Genomic DNA, 19,730 nt, shown 5'->3' with positions numbered 1-19,730 from the left:
TGCTGTTTGGTTTTTTGTTTTTTTTCTTTTTTGGCCAAGCCCATGGCATGTGGACGTGCCCGGGCCCGGGATTGAACGTGTGGCACAGCAGCAACATGAGCCGCTGCAGTGACAATGCCAGATCCTTAGCCCACTGCACCACAAGGGAACTCCTTCCCTTTGATTTTTTTTTGTCCCAGGGCGATGGTTGGAGGGTCCTTCCTGGCTGCCCCAGGAGCTGTATTCTTAGCTGTTGTTTGCTGCCTCAGAGGCAGGGGGATCAGTGCCCTCCCAGGAGGAAGCCTTGGCAGGTGCAGGAAATTTCACCGTGTGCTCCTTGAAGGTCAAACATGGACAGGGAGCCTGGGCTCAGAAATAGCCCCTTGCCCCAGAGACCCTTGGAATTCTGCAAGGTCATCTCAGGGAGGGGAGAGCCCAGGCAGGCCAGTGCTGGAAGCTTCCTTTTGGGTTCGGAAGGGGAAGATGGGGCCTCATATGGGATTCTCTGACACAAAGCTCTGGAACTGGGTGGACAAAGGCTGGATCTGGACAAGGAGTTGTCCGAAGTCAGCCTGGCTTGAAAAGTCTCTGATTCCAAGCCAACTGCAGATTTCCTAATTCCTTTTTTTTTGGCCTCACCCATGGCCAAAGTTCCCCAGGCCAGTGATCAAACCCACACCTCAACAGGGACCCAAGCTGCTGAGGTGACAACACCAGATCCTTAACCAGCTGAGCCACCAGGGAACTCCCAGGTTTCCTAATTAATTGGGAATTCTATGGGAGCCCAGAAATGCCATGGTCGGGCTGCTGCAGACAGATTCCTCCAGCTGTGTTTCTTTCTTTTTCACACTCCATTTAGACCTGTGCCTCCATTTGATTTTACTTGGCGCTTTAGTGCTGTTTTCATTTTATCATCTTGAAATTCTAAAAGTTGTTTTAACTTTTTACCCCTGTGGCATCGTTCCTCTTTGTCAAGAAGTATTTATTATTTTTCCAAAAGAGAGTCTCTGCTTTCTGCAAATTTCCCAAGGTCAAATGAAACCCAGTGTCTGAAAATCTTAGGTGGATTCATACTTCAGCTCAGCTGGAAAATCTCTTATCCATCCATCCATGCACCCACTCACTCAGCTATCCACCATCCATCCATCCACCCATCCTTCCATCATCCGCCCATCCTTCCATCAACCATCCATCCTTCCATCATCTATCCATCATCCATCTATCCATCCATCAGTCCTTCCATCATCCATCTATCATCATCCATCCATCCACCCATCCTTCCATCATCCACCCATCCTTCCATCATCCATCCATCGTCATCCATCCATCCATCAGTCCTTCCATCATCCATCCATCAGTCCTTCCATCATCCATCCATCAGTCCTTCCATCATCCATCTATCATCCATCCATCCACCCATCCTTCCATCATCCACCCATCAATCCTTCCATCATCCATCCATCAGTCCTTCCATCATCCATCCATCAGTCCTTCCATCATCCATCTATCCGTCAATCCTTCCATCATCATCCATCTATCCATCCATCCATCCATCCTTCCATCCGCTCATCCATCCATTCCTCCATTTGTCCATCTATCATCATCCATCCGTTCACTCATCCATTCATCCATTCGGCATGTGTTTATGGCACTCCCTCTGGGCTGGTGTGGACCTTGGCCTTATTCTCCTGCACTCTGTGAGGATAGCATGTCCCTTAGGGAGCCATTGCAGGAGTGGGAGCACCGTGCTGGCCACGCAGTGCTGTCTTTGAATATCTACCTCACTCCCTCACCTGGGATGACGATAATTTCTATGTCACCCAGTTGTCACACAGGTGAGGTGCTGATGGCGGACCAAAGGCCCCCTGGGATGGTTAGAGCCTCGGTACTCAACAGCCATGAGTTCCCAGTTCCTTGACAGCAGGGACCCTCGCAGAGAGCAGGCACCCCATAGTTGTTCCCGAAGGAGCCTTGTCCACAGCCCCGGCTCCTGAGGTCACATGGTGTCAGGAGAAAGCCACACACGACTCTGAGCTCTGGGCATGACTTACGCTTCTGCTACACAGAATTCACCCCAGAAAAGCAAATGCTCAGGACAGGCAGGTGGATGAGAAATTGGGAATGATGGTGCCGAACCAGCCCACAAAACAGAACACACTTGCAGGAAATAACTACTGTGTGAGGGGATTCAGGGCTGATTTTACTGGAGAGCCTCAGATCTGATAAATAATCAGCTTCATTTCCTTTTTCTGTCTTCCTGCCCCACGGCTTTCCTTCCCTTAATGTCCCCTTTCCTCCTCATCTCCTGGTTCCAGGCAAATAGCATCTCCCAAGAGGCCGATATGAGCTCCCTGAGGGTTGGCATCCTGGGAAGTTACAGTCCTCCCAGGACCCGGGGACTTTCTGACGCTTGTGTGCACACACACACACACAGACACACACAGGTACACAGAGACACACAGTTACAGAGAGACACACAAATACACGGACACAGAGACACACACAGAGACACAGAGACAGAGACACACAGTCACAGAGAGACACATACAGAGACACACACATAGACACCCGCAGACAGAGGAATACACAGGCACATGGACAAATAGACACACACAGACATACACAAAAAAACACACACAGACACAGACGCAGACACACACAAATACACAGACACATAGACACACAGACAGACACATAGACACAGAGAGACACACAAAGACACACACACACACAAGCTCTCATGCCCAGAGGCCAAGGATGGTGGTGGATTCCCAAAAACTGACCTCAAGGACAAAACCTTCACTGAATCCCCTGAGGAGTTGTGACATCAACTCTCCAACTCCAGGGTTCTTTTTATAAACATTAATAATATAATGAATAGGCATTTATATATTACCAGTGATATCGGGGTTGGGGGGATGCTGGAGCAGTTGGCCAGGGACATGGGAAACAGGGGGGTGCCCTGACCATAGAGGTTTAAAAACAGTAATCAGGGCGTTCCCCGGTGGTACAGCTAGTTAAGGATCCAGCGTTGTGGCTCTGGTCACTGCTGTGGTGCAGGTTTGATCCCTGGCCCAGGAACTTCCCCATGCTGTGGGCGTGGTCAAAAAAACCAACCCAACCAATGATCAGTCTGCTTAGATTACTGCCCTGCAGTGGCCATGACAACCAATGTCAGTGGTGAATAATCTTCCTTCTGGGAGGACCTCTCCCCCAACACCCACCCTTTGGGAGGCTGCTGAGAAGAGCAGGATTTTTTTTTTAACTCTCTCTTTTTTTTGTCTTTTGGGGGCCGTACCTGTGGCATATGGAGGTTCCCAGGCTAGGGGTCGAATTGGAGCTACAGTTGGTGGCCTATGTCACAGCTCACAACACAGCAATGCGGGATCCGAGCCACGTCTGCAACCTACACCACAGCTCACGGCAACGCCGGATCCTTAACCCACTGAGCGAGGCCAGGGATCGAACCCACAACCTCATGGATAATAGATGCGTTTCTGCTGCACCATGATGGGAACTCCTGTTAAGAGCAGGATTAATGGTACTGCATGAACGTGAAAAACGTGCTCTCGCTTTAGCGAAAGAAACCAGAGGGCAGGGGACCCTGACACCTGGTCCAGTGCAGATGGATCTTGAGAACATCCTGCTGAGTCAAATAGGCCCGTCGCCAAAGGACAAGTACCATGTGATTCCACGAAGATGAGGTCCTTAGAGTGTCACATTCACAGAGACAGAAAGGAGAAGGGGGGGCGTCGGGCTTGGGAGGAGAATGGGGACTGGTGTTTAATGGGCGCAGAATCTCAGTCTGGGTCGATGAAAACAGTTCTGGAGATGGACGGCGGTTTTGGCTGCCCAGAGCCGTGAGTGTATTTTGTGCCACCCTGTATGCTCAAATATGGTTAAAATGGTCATTTTTTCTTTCCTATTTTTTTTTTTTTTTAGGGTCGCACTGGTGGCATATGGAAGTTCCCAGGCTAGGAGTCAAATTAATGCTGCAGCCGCCGGCCTACACCACAAGTCACAGCCACGCAGGACCCAAGCTGTGTCTGCGACCTACACCCCAGCTCACGGCAATGTCAGATCTTTAACCCACTGAGCGAGGCCAGGGATCCAACCCGCATCCTCATGGATGCTAGTTGGGTTCTTAACCCTCTGAGCCACCATGGGAACTCCTACACTGATCCATCTTATGATACTTTCCTACCATAAAAGAGAGGGAGGGGGAGGAAGGAAGGGAGGGAGGGAGGGAGGGAAGAAGGCATATGAGACCCAGCTCAGGCAGCAGAGCACCGAGGCAAAGATGGGGCCACACCGAGCCTGCCTTGCCATCACGTAACCTCGGGCAAGTCACGTCCACATCCGCAGCCTCCGTCTCCCACTCCGTGAAACGAGGCTGGGTAAACCAACCGGGTAAACAAACCCATCGGCTGATTCAATTTTGAGAATTTCAGGGAAGAGCTTGTTGGACGCACCTGCTGCCAGGCCAGTGGACACGTGGCCAGGGGGGGCGGGGGGCAGCCCCCAGCAGAGGCTGGGGGGGTGAGGAGCAGGGCTCAGTGGAGGGTGGGGCTGATGGAGGAAGGAGATGGACGAGGGAGGCTGAAGTCAGGCTCCCAGCCGGGGTGGAGGGTGCGGCCCTTGCCTAAGACTGGGGCTCGGGAGCTGGGACGTCGAAGGAGCCTCACCTGAGGACTCCGATTCCTGCTCAAGTGACCTTCCTGCTCCTTTTCTGACTCCTCTGGGTGGCGACTGTGGGCCGTGGGGGGGGGCCAATTAGATTTACTCGAAGGGCATCGGCTGGCCGCTTGATTTGGAAAGGGCGCTGAGTGCTCCCGGTCCTGCCTGGGTTCATCCTGGGTGATGGAGGAGGGGTGTCCGAAAGGCGGTGGGGGGTGGTGGGCAGGGAGAGTCTGGCTGTGGGACCCTCACGCCCACTTACGCATTGAAGAGCTATAAGGGGAGTTCCCGTCATGGCGCAGTGGTTAACGAATCCGACTAGGAACCATGAGGTTGCGGGTTCGGTCCCTGCCCTTGCTCAGTGGGTTGACGATCGGGCGTTGCCGTGAGCTGTGGGGTGTAGGTTGCAGACGCGGCTCGGATCCCGCGTTGCTGTGGCTCTGGTGTAGGCCGGTGGCTACAGCTCCGATTGGACCCCTAGCCTGGGAACCTCCATATGCCGTGGGAGCGGCCCAAAGAAATAGCAAAAAAAAAAAGACAAAAAAAAGAAGAGATATAAGGAGGAATTCCCTGGTGGCCTAGCCTTTTAAGGATCTGGAGTTGTCACTTCTGTGGCTCAGGTTACTGGCCTGACCCAAGAACTTCTGCGTGTTTCAGATGTGGCCAAAACCAACACCAAAAACCAAACCAACAAATAAAACAAGCAGTGACTCTTCCTGGCCATGGGCATAAAGCAGGGAGTCAAACAGACAACGCCCTTCCCTCAGAGAACTTAGGCTCTGTTTTGGGGGCGGGGATGGAAATAAGCAAGTTCACATGCCCTGCAGTTCCCCTGTGAGCACGCGCTGCCCTGAGAACAGCGGAACGAAGCCATCAGGCGGAGATGTAGGGATGGGGTGAGGTTGGAGTTTAGATGGAGTGACCAGGAAGGGTCTCTAAAAACTGAGACCTGAAGGAAGTGAGGGAGGCACAGGGAACAGCAGGTGCAAAGGCCCTGAGGCCAGCGTGGGCCTGATGTGTTTGGGGGACAGTGAAGAGGCTGGGGTAGCTGGAGCGAGGTCAGAAGGAACGGAATGGGGGACAAGGCAGAGCACGAAGGGGACTTACAGGTGGTTGTAGGGAAGCTGGGTTGACTTAAATGTTTAAAGGATCCGTGCAGCGGTGCGTGTGTGGAAAAGCCCAGAGGCCGAGACAAGGGTGGCGGTGACAGGTGAGGGCTGCTGTGGGCTGGGTTCCAGGGGGAGATGGAGAGAGGCAGGTTGTCTCAAATGCCTTGGGCAGAACAGGGACACCTGAGGCAATCCTCTGCTGGCCTTGATCTTGTGGGGGTCAGGCCTTCTGAAACCCCATTTTTTTTTTTTTCTTTTTTTGCTGTTTCATGGCCACACCCACAGCACAGCGACGTTCCCAGGTCAAGGACTGAATCTGACCTAGGCCCTAGCTTGGGCAATGCCGGATCCTTCAACCCACTGTGAGGGGCCAGGGAATCCAACCCAGGCTTCAGCAGTGGCCCAAGCCGCTGTGGTTGGGTCCTTAACCCCCGGGGCCACAGCGGAAACTCCCAGATACCGATTTTCTGACACCATCCCTCAGCAGCCACCTCAGCTAGAAACCACAGCTTTAACTTGTATCTGTCATGATCACCCGCGCCTGCCTCCAGCAGGTCACCAGGTCCCGGCCCAGCTCTGAGCTGACGGCCCCTGCTGCGTCCCGACCCCGACAATCTCCAGACCTGTGCAGGTCCGACCCAGAATTCCACGCTTCACCAGCTCAGAACCCCGACTTCTCTGAGCCCCTCCCCTTCCGTGACCAGGGCATCCTGGGGTCAGACGCTCCTCTTCCCTCCAGCCCAGCCCTGGCCCCCAAAGACCACCCCCGCCCCCCCCAAGGCCAGGCCTAAAGGTTCTTGGGTGAGGCCCCAAGCCTGATGGTTGCTCTGGGGAGGTGTGATCGTGATATTTTGGGTTTAGTGCTTCAGTCTGCGAGGGATGCATCCTGAATACTTATGGCTGAATTGCTAGGGGGTCTGTGATGTTCCTTTCAACATCCCAACAAAAACCAATCAATTTAAGAGCTGAGGGCAGAAGAAAGAAGCCGTGGTGTCGGGACTCGTTGAACCTGTGTCCTTGAGGATCCGTGGGAGTCTTCTGTGCATGTTTACAAACCTGGCATTTCCAGAAGAAAACAGTAAAAATAAGTCCAAAACAGGAACACAGCCCTGCTGGGGCCTTCGGGGCTGCCTGCTGCTCCCGGGAGCATAATGAGGTGGGGCACAGCCCGCTGCCCAGTGTGGAATTCCTGGCTCAAAACGCAAAAAGACATAGCTGGGTTTAGCATTGATTTAAAGCCCCCCCCCGCCAGACAATGCGACTCCTGCCGCCTGCATCAGAGTCGACGGCTCCCTCGGTTGCCTGGGTGCCTGACTTCATTGTCCCTCTAGCAATCCTGAGAGCCTCTGTCGCCAAGGGAACCATGGCTGTTTTTCTTGCCTCGGTGCCTTTGCCTATGCTGCTCCCTCTGCTGTTCCCTCTGCCTGGAACATGTTGCTCAGTTTTTCAGTTGCTAACTTCTTTTCCTGCCGCCTTGGCGCTGCTGTCACCTCTTCCAGGAAGCCCTCCCTGACCTCCCCTTCTCTCTGGGGTCCTAATTGCTGTCCTGTTCCCCTGTGCTGGGAGGGCCCATCTCTGCTCCTGCTGGGAGGGCAGGGACCAGGTCATCCTGTTCAGTTACATGTCAGGCCCTGGCACCCGGGAGGGAGCTAATACATATTTATACGAAGCAGACCCATTCTCACCAGCCCCTAGGCCTCCTGTCTGCCTTGGGGAGAAACATGTGTTCACTGTTCAACAGGAACTTGAAGCCTCAGTCTCCAATTTTAGGAGCAGGCCACTCAATCCAGCTGGATCCCCAAAGGCTGACACACCCCGAGTGCGGACCCTTCCTGGAGGCAGAGGACACGGCCGCTGCCTTTTGATGATCCATCTGGGGGTCTCCAAGGCTGCAGCTGCAGAGGCTGAAGGTCCGTGGCACCTCTGAGGCTCCCACCTGTACCTCGTCTGGACCTGAGAATCACCTGGAGTCCTGGGCCCCCCACCCAGACCAGTTCCATCAGTCTCTGGGCCGGGGGCCCAGGTGGCAGGAAGTTGGGAGCTCGCCATGTGATTCCAAGAACCAACCAGCCCTGTGGGGAGGGGCCAAACGCCCCCCAACACCTGCCCCTTGCTGAGGGCATTTAAGGCCAGCCAGCGGACTGGAGACCACGGTTCCCTGCCAGGTAAGTGATGGATGGGTGGTAGTTTATTTCCATGTGAGGGTGCTGGGGCAGGTGGGGGCGTGAGGCTGTTTGGGGGAGCCTCAGGCCGGGGCCTCTCACTGTTGAACTGCAGCCTTGGTTGATAGAAGGGGTGCTGCGTGGCTCTTGGCTTGTTCTCAGGCTGGGTGAGGAGGAGGTGGTAGTTGCTGGGGGCACTCACTCTGCAGAGCCCAGCCCGGGGTGGGCAGCGTGCGTGGAGCTGCGTGTTTGTGGGTCCTGCATCTGCACTCCCGTTTCTGTCCCCGAACTATCCCTGGGGCCAGTCTCCCCATGGGGGACTTCTCCACCCGGTTCTGCCCCCTCCCACAAAGGCTTCCCAAGTCGTGGAGGTGGATGGCCCAGCAGAGGGCCCGGTCGCCTGCCATCTGCTATGATGCGTGCCCCCCATCTTAGCGTGAGCTTTGGTGGGAGGCCTGGCTGTGTCTCCCTGCCACGCGTATGGTGTCAGGACTCATCTTATCCTTTTGGTAAAGCCGTGAAGGGAGCCCAAGAACGCCGAGGGGGCCCCCGTTCCAATGGCTGGCAACCCCTCTTCTCCAGGGCCCCACCCTGACCCCAGCGGTGCTGGCTTGCTGACCTTGGAGTCAAGGTCGACTCCGTCCTTCCTGGAGAGCAAGCCTCACTCATTCCAACCCAATGTGTGGTTTTAGCTTAAAACACATCCCACTTTGTTGGAGGAGGCAGCTGTTAGTGATATAGATCGGAACACACATCGAAAAAGCTGTCCTCCACACAGGGAAGTGGAGACAGCTGAGGGTGGGATGGGTTTTTAACTTGGAGGAGTGGGGTTATTGGGAGTTAATGCTCAGTACGCTTCTAAAGCATTTCATTTTCTGAAGCCGTGAGCATGTGTTAATTTAAAATCAGAAGAACGCTGCATGATAGAAGCCAACTCTGAGCGATGAGACACAGCTGAATTGAAAACCGTTTTGGGTTCATGAAAGATGCTTGCCGTCAAAGCTTAGCTAGATCTAGGAAAGCATAGGAAAAAAACCCCAAACAGCCTGTAATACCCCAACTTGAGAAAGTGACTCCGTGCCGTTAATCAGATGTGGCCAGGGAGGGTCCCTTGGCTGGGCCTCTGGCACCCAGGGCAGGGGGGCTTGTCATAGCGTGTGGGGAGCTGCAGAGCTGGCCTGAGGCTGGGGGTTGGGGGATCAGCCCCTGAGTTGGTGATGTTTGTCTCAACTGCCAGGTTGGCTTTGTCTGCATCTTGAGCTTAGAGACTCGATGGAGGAAGGTATTGAGTTTGATTCTGGTGCTTAACTCTTGGCATTTTCCTACCACGGGTAAAGGATGGGGTGGCCAGCTCTCCTGGCTGCCACCAAGAGCCACGTGAGAGGAAGGAAATACATTTGCAGCCGTGGGTAGAGAAGCTGGGGAAAGGCAGCAGGATTTGCTTTGCAGCTGGCTTTGCAGAATGTCCCCACATGATTGGGCCACATCTGTGGCTTTCAAACTTCTTTTGGGGTGAGTGGCTTTCAAACTGCTTTCGGGGCGAGGGGAGGACCCTGATCTGAAGTCGAGCTGCTTCTGCTCAAGTGTCTGATATGGGCCTTCCGCCTGGTAATTGACTTGAAAGATGGCGATGCCATCGGAAGCCCCTGGATCCCTGTCCAAGGTTCCCTGTGGCCATACCTTCTGGGATGTGGCAGAAGGATGCCTGGTTCCCATGGCAGTGGTCCTAGAACTCGGCACTGTCTTGGGTCTGCCCAGAACACACGCACCTCATCGCTGTGCACCAACACGCCTTCTGATGGGCTTTCAGTCTCGTGAACGCAGCTGGTCGGGCCACTAACTGAGCGAGGCGCAACAACGGGGTGGCAACAGAGGGTTCCTGAAGTGGCCTCCATGGTTTCAGTTGTCCCCAAACTCGTGCTTTCCTGTTTGCCAACATCTGCACCCCGTGTGTGCGGTGCCACCCACGGTGGAGACGTGGTGTTTCCTAATCCGACCTCGTCACAGATGGGCAGCTGCCACGCTTAGGGCCCCCAGGTGTGACCTCGGTGTCAGATGTAGCTGATGGCTGCCTCTGAGGCTGAACAGCTGTGTGAACCTTGGAACTGATGTCTGAGACGGTTTCCTCACGTGCAAAAGGGGGCTCTCACCCCCTCACTGTTAATGTCGCTTCATTTAATCCTAAGTGGCCACCATTCCTGGCAGGTAAGAAACATGCTTTGGCCGTGGCTCTCAGGCCAGATACCAGCCTGCTGCTGGCGTGAATGGCCATGTTTCTTTACTCGGGGAGACCTAGGGTAGAGCTGCCATCTAAAGCCCAAATCTCGGATCCCAGCGGTTCAGCCTCTTGATCTGCTTATTAGAGCAACTAGAAGACTCTTTTGAGATGGTGCCTTCATTTTATTTGTATTTTTTTTTTTTTTTTATTTCTAGGGCCACATCCGCAGCACGTGGAGGTTCCCAGGCTAGGGGTTTAATCGGAGCTGCAGCTGCTGGCCTGCACCACTGCTCACGGCAACGCCGGATCCTTAACCCACCGAGCGAGGCCAGATGGAACCCACATCCTCATGGATACTAGTCAGGTTCTCAACCCACTGAGCCACGACGGAAACTCCCAACAAATAATTTTGAGTTTCCTTCAAAGATCAGTAGGCAGCCAGGACCAGATTTTAGAGTAGGGAAATTACATGATCAGATGCTTAAAAGATGACCTGGCTTCTGTGTTGAGAAGAGATTGGCATCAGGCGATGGTGGAAGCAGGGAGAAGAGGTGGGCAGTTGCCAACGTGTGGGCGAAAGGTGACGGTGGCCTGGCCCCGGGGAGGCAGGAAGTCTTCTAGAAAATTGGGAGGAATGGGTCATGGTTAAGAAGGTCCTGAGCTCATGGGCTGGCGATTGCAATGTGGGCGGAGAGGACCCACTCCTGCCACAGCCTGGCCGGGCTTCTCACCATCCTATTCGTACAGTGTGTACAGAAGTCCTGCAGCCACGCAGGAGGGATCTGTGCTCTCCTTCCAGCTTGCCCTAGCCATCCAAAGCCCAGTTCAAGCCAGCCTTCCCCTGAAAGGTATCCCTTCCTCCTGCAGCCCGGGGCGGGTCCCCTTGGAGCTCCCGCAGGGCTCATTGCCGATGGAGCTGGCATGTGATGCCTAGGAAACGAAATTCTGAGTCTGCTCTCCGTTTCCCTGGGATCCTCTGGGGGCTTCGAGCCCAGATGGCTTTAACATACCACATCCTGGGCCTTGCAGATCTCTTTGGAACTGTCCTACCTATAGGCGGTTTACTTCTTCCAGTCAACATGCCGATTTTAGAAGCTCCCGAAGAGAGGCTGAGAAAATTTAAGTATCGTGGCAAAGATGCATCGGTGAGTACACAGCAATGCCTTACACTACCACGGACGAGTGCCGTAGGAACCCTGTGGTTCAAGTTGCATCAAAAACAGGTCAGCGAGGGGAGATGGGGTGACCTAGCGAGTATAAAGCTGTGTGTTCGCTGTGGATAAGTCCACGGATGTTCACGGACTCACTCGTTTCAACTTTTCTGTGTGTCTGGAAATTTCATAATACAATATCGAAGGCAGGGAGAATCAGATCCGATGGACTTGGAGAACTGGCAAGTCAAATCAAGGTCGCCATGTGATCTTGAAACGATTGAACTTCAAAGCTACAGTTGCTGCGTCTAGAAAACAGGGCTTAGACCTCCCTCTTAGGGTCTGGACAGCAGCGTCACGTGCCTGCTCTGTGGATGTGTCGCTGTAGCGCCACAGGTCCAGGAGGCTTAGCGAGGAGCTAAGGGGTTGGGAATACAGGTACCAAGAAGCAAGCCTTGCAGAACTAGGGACTGACAAGTCCGGATGGCTGTCTTTATTGATGCCTGTCTTTATTGGGATGAGCTTGAGGGTCAGGGAGCCTGGGCTGTGTGGGACTCTCTCGTTCAGCTTCTCTGGTCTCCCAAGTTTTGGAGCTCTGTGTCCTGCATCTGTGTATGTTGACCCACATAGGGTACAATGTTGGCTGTGCCTTGGGGATCTGAAAGGCAGCTGAGGCCAAGGAAAGCCCAAGGTCACCACTGTCTGGTTACGACACCCTCTGGGGCCAAATCACTCTTTCTAACATCCTTTCCAATGAGCTTGGCTTATCTGGCTTCTGAGACCCCTGCGGTTTAAAGGAAACCAGTGAGAACAAAGAAACTGAACCCTCTATGGGGACAGCAGTGGGAAGGGCCAGGAGATGAGGGAGGAGCCAAAGGTACCAATTCCTCTATAGGAGAGAGTCACTCAGTGATGGGGCAGGGGCGGGGGGCACAATACAACTGGCTCCATAGGCCCCCAGTGTGTCCCAGCCTTTCCAGACAACACCACAATGGACCCTATCTTCAAACAGGGACTAAATAACTTTTTTTTTTTTTTTTGTCTTTTTCTAGGGCCGCACTTAACGGCATGTGGAGATTCCCAGGCTAGGGGTCTAATCAGAGCTGTAGCCACCAGCCTACACCAGGGCCACAGCAATGCAGGATCCGAGCCACATCTGCAACCTGTACCACAGCTCACGGCAATGCCGGATCCTTAACCCACTGAGCAAGGCCGGGGATCGAACCTGCAACCTCATGGTTCCTAGTCAGATTCATTAACCACTGCGCCACGACGGGAACTCCAACTAAGTAACCTCTTTAAGGCACCAGAAGTATCAAATACATACAGACTTCCTTATAATTAATATTTTAAAGACTTCAATGCAAAACTCATCTCTCCATAAAGATGAGATCATTTCCCTAGATTCTCAATGCTAAAAAGTGTGAGTTTTGCCTCAGGTAAGAAGAAAAGAGTGGTTGGTTGGTTGGTTTTTAGAATTTGAATCTTCCTCCATCTGGTGTCCAAGTCAGACCAGAGGGATCGGATCAAGGCTTGAATGACCTATAGTCTGATGCTCCGCAGGGGAAGGTCAAGGGTATCCCTTCACCCCCTGCCCCCCACCCCGGGTGCCCACACCTGGAAGGCCCAGCCCTGCTCGTGGGGAGCAAGGCACCACCAACGACGCTGTGCTCAGACTCGGGGCAGTGGGATGCTTTGCTCAGATGTCTCCACCCCTGCAGATCCTGGCCCGTCCCTGGGTGTGCACGGTCCTCGTTTGCTTGGGAAGCAGACTGACTATCTTTCTAGAGGGGATGGAGGAGGAGAGAGCACAGGAGGTGAACGAGCTGGCAACTTACCGGCTGTGTGATCTCCAGCCTGTTGCATCTGGAAAAGTGAAATCGGACGCCTTGACGCGTGTTCAAAAGGCTAAAGGTGGCAACAGCCTGACTCCCCCGGCTCAAAGGGCTCCCCTTCTTTTTTTTTCTCGTTAGGTGAGGCGGCAGCAGAGGCTAGCGGTCAGCCTGGAGCTCAGGAAGGCCAAGAAGGATGAGCAGGCCCTCAAGAGAAGAAACATCACCACTGCCTCTGACCCTTTTGTACAGCAGACCAAAGGGGTATGTTGCAAACACGGCATTTAAAGCAGTTGTGGGAGTTCCCGTTGTGGTTCAGTGGAAGCAAATCCAACTAGTATCTGTGAGGACACAGGTTTGATCCCTGGCCTCACTCAGTGGGTTAAGGATCTGGTGTTGCCATGAAATGTGGTGTAGGTCACAGATGCAGCTTGGATCTGACATGGCTGTGGCTCTGGCGTAGGCTGGTGGCTATAGCTCCAATTCAACCCCTAGGCTGGGTACCTCCATGTGCTGGGGGTGTAGCCTGAAAAAGACAAAAGAGTCGTTTGTGTAGAAAAATGATCCTTAGTAAGTTGTTCTGCCTTGAAAATGTTTGAGACCTTGCAAGCTCTAATTAAGGCTTTTTTGGGGCGGGGGTCGAGAGATGGTGGTTTGAACTCAACTCGTGTTGTCAGACAGCTAAGTCCTGTTACCATGGTGGCTGTGAGTCTGGGAATTGGTGTCCTCGAAGAGGACAGAGAAGGTGCTGCTTCTAACTGAAAATTCACTTCATCCAAACCCCGCCGGAAACAGGAAGTGAGGCGTCATGAAGATATCTCAGTAGAGGCATCCATTGACTCAACATGCCACGCTTACCAGGACTTGAGCGCTGTCATCTGCTTTCCTTTCTCCACCCACCCCAGCCTCCCTCAAGCTGCATCCTGGCTTGACTTCCAGGCCACTACCAGTTTTATGAATCTTTCCAGAATGTGCTGACCAGCGGTGTCCCTTCTTCGAGCTCTAATTCCTTTGTATCTACCTGCTTTTAAGATCTCTTAGATCTATGTCCTACCTAACTAGCCATGTGCATCCTTGCACTCTGCTAGGTCCAGGGCGCTTAGAGGGAAGAGGCTGGTTCAGTCTGGGCAAGTGGATCCCATGATGTACTATTGCCCATCAGATGGCGTGGCTGTAATCTCTCTCTGAGCTGTGTAGGGCTCCGAACCCTGTCTCTACCTCGCTGCATTTGTCTAGAGGAGTCTCTAGGGTTCCTGCCACCCGAGGAAGATGATACTAGGAAACACAATTATGATAAGAGTTTTTTATCCTATATTACCATGTTCCTTTTGTTCTTTTATTATTTATTACTCAATTTATTACATTTATAGTTGTACAATGATCATCACAATCCAATTTTATAGGATTTCCATCCCCCACCCCCAGTGTATCCCCCCACTCCCCAAACTGTCTCCTTTGGAAACTGCAAGTTTTTCAAAGTCTGTGAGTCAGTATCTGTTCTGCAAAGAAGTTCATTGTGCCCTTTTTCCAGATTCCACATGTCAGTGAAAGCATTTGATGTTGGTGTCTCATTGTCTGACTGACTTCACTTAGCATGATAATTTCTAGGTCTATCCATGTTGCTAAAAATGCTGGTATTTCATTCCTTTTAATGGCTGAGTAATATTCCACTGTGTATATGTACCACATCTTCTTGATCCACTCCTCTGTTGATGGACATTTAGGCAGTTTCCATGTCTTGGCTATTTAGCATGTTCCTTTTAAACTTATCATTCACATACCACAGAATTCACTTGTTAAAAGAATATAATCAGGGAGTTCCCATTATGGCTCACTGGGTTAAGAACCTGACTAGTATCTATGAGAATGCAGGTTCAAGCCCTGGCCCTGCTCAGTGGGTTAAGGATCCAGCGTGGCCATGAGCTGTGGTGTAGGTTGCAGATGTGGCTCAGATCCAGCGTGGCTGTGGCTGTGGTATAGGCTGGCAGCCGTAGCTCTGATTCAAACCCTAGACTGAGAACTTCCCATATGCTGTGAGTATAGCCCTAAAAAGACAATAAATAAATAAACCCAGTTGTTCTTAATATGTTTATAAGGTTGTGCAAGCACCCCTGCTAGTTAATTTCAGAACATACTCATCACCTTAGCAGAAACCTCTACACCCACGGAGCAGCAAGGTGTATAGCACCTGCTATACAGCAAGGTGACCCAGTCACACATACACATATACATTCTTTTTCTCACATTATCCTCCATCATGCTCCATTGCAAATGACTAAATATAGTTCCTAGTGCTATGTAGCAGAATCTCATTGCTTATCCATTGCAAATGCAATAGTTGGTAACTACTAACCCACAGATTCCCAGTCCATCTCCCCCCTCCCCCTCCCCCTTGGCAACCACAAGTCTGTTCTCCACCTCCATGAGTTTCTCTTCTGTGGAAAGGTTTATTTGTGACATATATTAGATTCCAGATATAAGTGATAATCATATGGTATTTGTCTTTCTATTTCTGACTTCATTTAGTATGAGTCTCTAGTTCCATCCATGTTGCTGCAGATGGTATTATTTTGTTCTTTTTTATGGCTGAGTAGTATTCCATTGTGTGTGTATATACCGCATCTTAATCCATTCATCTGTTGATGGACATTTGGGTTGTTTCCATGTCTTGGCTATTGTGAATAGTGCTGCAATGAACGTGTGGGTGCATGTGTCTTTTTCAAGGAAAGTTTTGTCCATATATATGCCCAGGAGTGGTATTGCTGGATCATATGGTAGTTCTATGTATAGTTTTCTGAGATATCCATGGGGCCTTTTTAAAGTCAAATAATTCATCTTTTTTTCTGAGTTGTAAGAGCTCTTTATATATTCTGCATATTAGACCCATATCAGACATACGATTTACAAATGTTTTCTCCCATTCTATAGGTTATCTTTTTTAAGAGAATCTTTGAAACACAAATGTTTGAAATTTTGAAACAGTCCAATTTATCTATCTACTTTTTTGGGGGGGGGGTTTGCTTGTGCTTTAGATACCATATCTAAAATTCCATTGCCTAGTCCAAGATCACCAAAAGTAATGCCTGTGCTTCTTTCTAGGACTTTTATAGTTTTAGCTCTTGTGTTTAGGTCTTTGATTCATTTTGAGTTGTTACTTTTTATAAATTGGTGTAAGTAGGGGTCCAACTTCATTCTTTTATATCTGGATATCCAGTTGTCACACCAGCACCATAAAGGCTATTCCTTGTCCATCAAATGGCCTTAATATCCTTGTCAAACATCATTGACATAATGTGAGTGTTCACTTGTGGATTCTGAACTTTCCACCATTGATCTATAGATTTCTCCTTAAGCCAGCACCGGAGACTTGATTACTGTTGCTTTATCCTGGGTTATAAAATTTCAAAGTGTGGGTCCTCCAATTTTGTTTCCCCCCCACCCCCACAAGCTGATTATGGTTCTTGGGGAACCCTTGCATGTCCGTATGAATTTTAGAATGGGCTTGTCAATTTTTTTCAATAAAGAGAGCTCATATTTTGATGGAGATGGCATTGAGTCTGCAGATCTGCTGGTGACGTATTGCCGTAACAATGTAATAACAATGTTAACTTTGAACAATGTTGAAGCTTCCAATTTATGAACATGGATATTTTTCGATTTATGTAGGGCCTCTATAATCTTTTCAAAGAGTTTTCGGCAGTAAGTATTGTGTATTCAGCAGTAATGGCCCAAATTTTATTTCTTGTTTTAATAATAGGAGTCTTCTCCATTTTTCCTTTGGTCAGTCTAACTGAAGATCTGTCACTTATGTTCATCTTTTGAGCCACCTTTTGGTTTCACTGATTCTTTTCCCCTCTTTTTTTTCCGTTCTATTTCTTTAATTTCCACTCTACTGTTTCATATTTCCTTTCTTACTGTTTTGGGTTTGATTTTTTCTTTTCTTTCTTTGTTTAAGTGTTAGGTTATGGACTTGAAAGCGTTCTTCTTTTTAAATACATGCATTATGGCTACTAGTTTTCTCTAAAATATGTAAAGCTCTGCCTTAGGGGCATCTCATTTGTTTTGGTATATTTTATATTTATTACTTTCATCTCAGAATATTTTCTAATTTCCCCTGTGATTTTCTTCTTCTTTATTTATTTTTTGGCTTTTTAGGGCTGCACCTGTGGTACATGGAGGTTCCCAGGCTAGGGGTCTAATGGGAGGGGTTGCTGCTGGCCTTCGCCACAGCCACGCCAGATCCAAGCCACATCTGCAACATACACTACAGCTCATGGTAGTGCTGGATCCTTAACCCACTGAGCAAGGCCAGGGATTAAACCTGAAACCTCATGGTTCCTAGTTGGATTCATTTCCGCTGCACCATGACGAGAACGCCAGGTTTTCTTCTTTTGACCCATTGATGACTTAGGAGTGGGTTTAATTTTCACAAATCTGTATTGCTGCCATTTTTTCCTATTACTGGTTTTTAAGTTCGTCTTGCTGGAGAACATACGTCACATGATATCGCACCTTTTAAGTTTATCCAGACATGTTTTATGGCCTCATATATGGTCTGTCATGGAGAACATTCCACATGTCCTCAAAAACAGTGTGTGTTCTGCTGTCTGTTTCTGCAGTTGGTTGACTGGGAATGTCGTTCAGGTCTTCCACTGCCTTGTTAATATTCTGTCTAGTTGTTCCGTCCATTGAGTGTGAAGATTGCAATCTCCAACCGTCACTGAATTCTCTATCTCTCCCTTCCATTCTCTCCGTTTTTGCTGCATGTAGCTTGGGGCTCTTTTGTGAAGGGCACACATGCTGAGGACTCTTCGGTCTTTGGATGGATGAATTGACTTGTATTATTTTCAAGTGGCCTCCTTTGTTCTTAGTAACAACTTTGGTCTTCAAGTTTGTTTTGTCTAATAGTAGCACACCCACTCCAACTCTCTTTGGTGACTGTTTGCGTGGCGTATTTTTTTCAGGTCCTTTAAACTCACTTGTGCCTTTGAATTTAAAGTGTAGAGAGCGTAGCGTTAGATCACGTTTTTTTAACATCCATTCTGCCAATCCGTGCCATTTATTGGGAGTATTTAATAGATTTACACTTAATGCAATGACTGATACAATAGGATTTATGTCTGACATTTTGCTATTTGTTTTATGTTATTCGTGTTTGTATTTCTCCATGACTTTCTTTGGTGCTAAATATTTTTGGTTTAATAGTGTAATTACCCTGTTTCCTTTCCTGTATTTTTGAATTATTTTCTTAGGGTGTTCTCTGAGAATAATCAGTATCTTATAACAATCTAGGTTGGAGTAATATCAACGTAATTTCAGTATTAGATAAAACATTACTCCTTTGTTCCATCCCCACTTTTGCTCTTCTTGTCGTCCGAGTTATCTCTTTATACATCATGTGTCCATCCATATAGATGCGTAATTACTGCTTTTTACAACTGTCGCTTAAATCAGAAGTCTGATAATCAAAAATACATTTATACTGTATTTTGTATTTACCATTACATTTATCTTTACTGGTGTTGATTTCTTGACGTCTTGAGGTAGTTTCTAGCACCAAAAGCACTCTCTTCCAGTAGAGTGGATCCCTTCAGTTTTTGTTCAGCTGAGAAGGTCTTAATGTCTTCATTTTATGACAATTTGCCAGGTATAGAATTCTCACTGGATAAACTTTCTATCAGCATTTTGAATATGTCATCCATGCTTTCTGGGGATGAATCAGCACTTGATTTTATTGAGGATTGTGCATGGTGAGTTGCTTCTCTTTCTGCTGATGACAAGATTCTCTCTGGAAATTCCCCTGTGATGCAGCAGGTTAAGGATCCGGTGTTGCCACAGCCGTGGTGCAGGTTGCAACTGTGGCTCAGATTTGATCCCTGGCCCAGGAACTTCCAAGTGCTATGGGTGTGGCCAAAAAGAGATCATCTTTTTGTTTTTGGCTGCAAATAGTTTATGATGTGGCTAAGTGTGGATCTCTTGGAATCTTTCCTATGTGAATTTCCTTAAGCATCTCAGGTGTGTAAATTAATTTCTTTGTCAAATGTGGGATGTTTTTGGAATTCATTTCTTCAGATATACTTTCTGCCTCTTTCTTTTCCATTCTATTATGCATACATTCATATATTTGATCTATAAGGATCTGTTCATTTTCATTTTCATTCTTTTTGCTTTTTTTATTTAAAGTGTTTATTTTCCCCAAAGGGGATACACCCTTCCTGGAAGAAATGCAAAACCAAGTCAAGGCATTGAATGGATGGAGCAAGTTCCTATTTGATTTCCTAGTTCCCCAAACCCATTTAATATATTGTCCTTAGATAGAGGATCTTTCAGATATAAACTGGTAGGAATAGCTACTACATTCGCCTCTTGGCCTTTTGGTGAAGGTCAGTTCATTCTTTATCTTCCTCAGGCTGGATCATCCCAATTGACCAGTCTTCAAGTTGACTGATTATTTGTTCTCTGTGCTCAAATGTGCTCTTGTGCCACTTAAGTGAATTCTTCATTTCAGTTACTGTACTTTGCAACTCCAGAATTTCTAGTTGGTTCCTACTTAGAGTTTCTGACTCGTCATAGATAGTCTCTATTAGGTAAGACCTTAGTCT

General features: G+C 49.4%; 1 protein-coding gene and 1 non-coding gene across 8 annotated transcripts in view; one reads left to right on the top strand and one right to left on the bottom strand.

The window, feature by feature from the left end:
* KPNA7 (karyopherin subunit alpha 7) overlaps positions 1–19,730 on the top strand; it is a 129,460-nt gene that overhangs the window by 87,967 nt on the left and 21,763 nt on the right. For 3 of the 7 annotated variants that reach the window (XM_085015435.1, XM_085015432.1, XM_085015437.1), the window contains 3 exons: positions 7,536–7,930; positions 11,175–11,290; positions 13,270–13,392. In XM_085015435.1, coding sequence (XP_084871561.1) covers positions 11,225–11,290; positions 13,270–13,392 — 189 coding nt within the window. In that variant the 5' untranslated portion in view covers positions 7,536–7,930; positions 11,175–11,224. 7 annotated transcript variants of the gene reach the window in all.
* Positions 19,328–19,515, bottom strand: LOC146404354 (U2 spliceosomal RNA). The gene has a single exon (XR_014842630.1). It is a non-coding gene; the product is annotated as a U2 spliceosomal RNA (small nuclear RNA).

This window comes from Sus scrofa, chromosome 3, assembly GCF_054392235.1.
Source record: "Sus scrofa isolate SSC_HxYL_T2T_F1_AM1 chromosome 3, Sscrofa_HxYL_maternal_Yorkshire_Landrace_v2.0, whole genome shotgun sequence".
Lineage (NCBI taxonomy): Eukaryota > Metazoa > Chordata > Mammalia > Artiodactyla > Suidae > Sus > Sus scrofa.
This window is presented reverse-complemented; position numbering and strand designations above follow the sequence as displayed.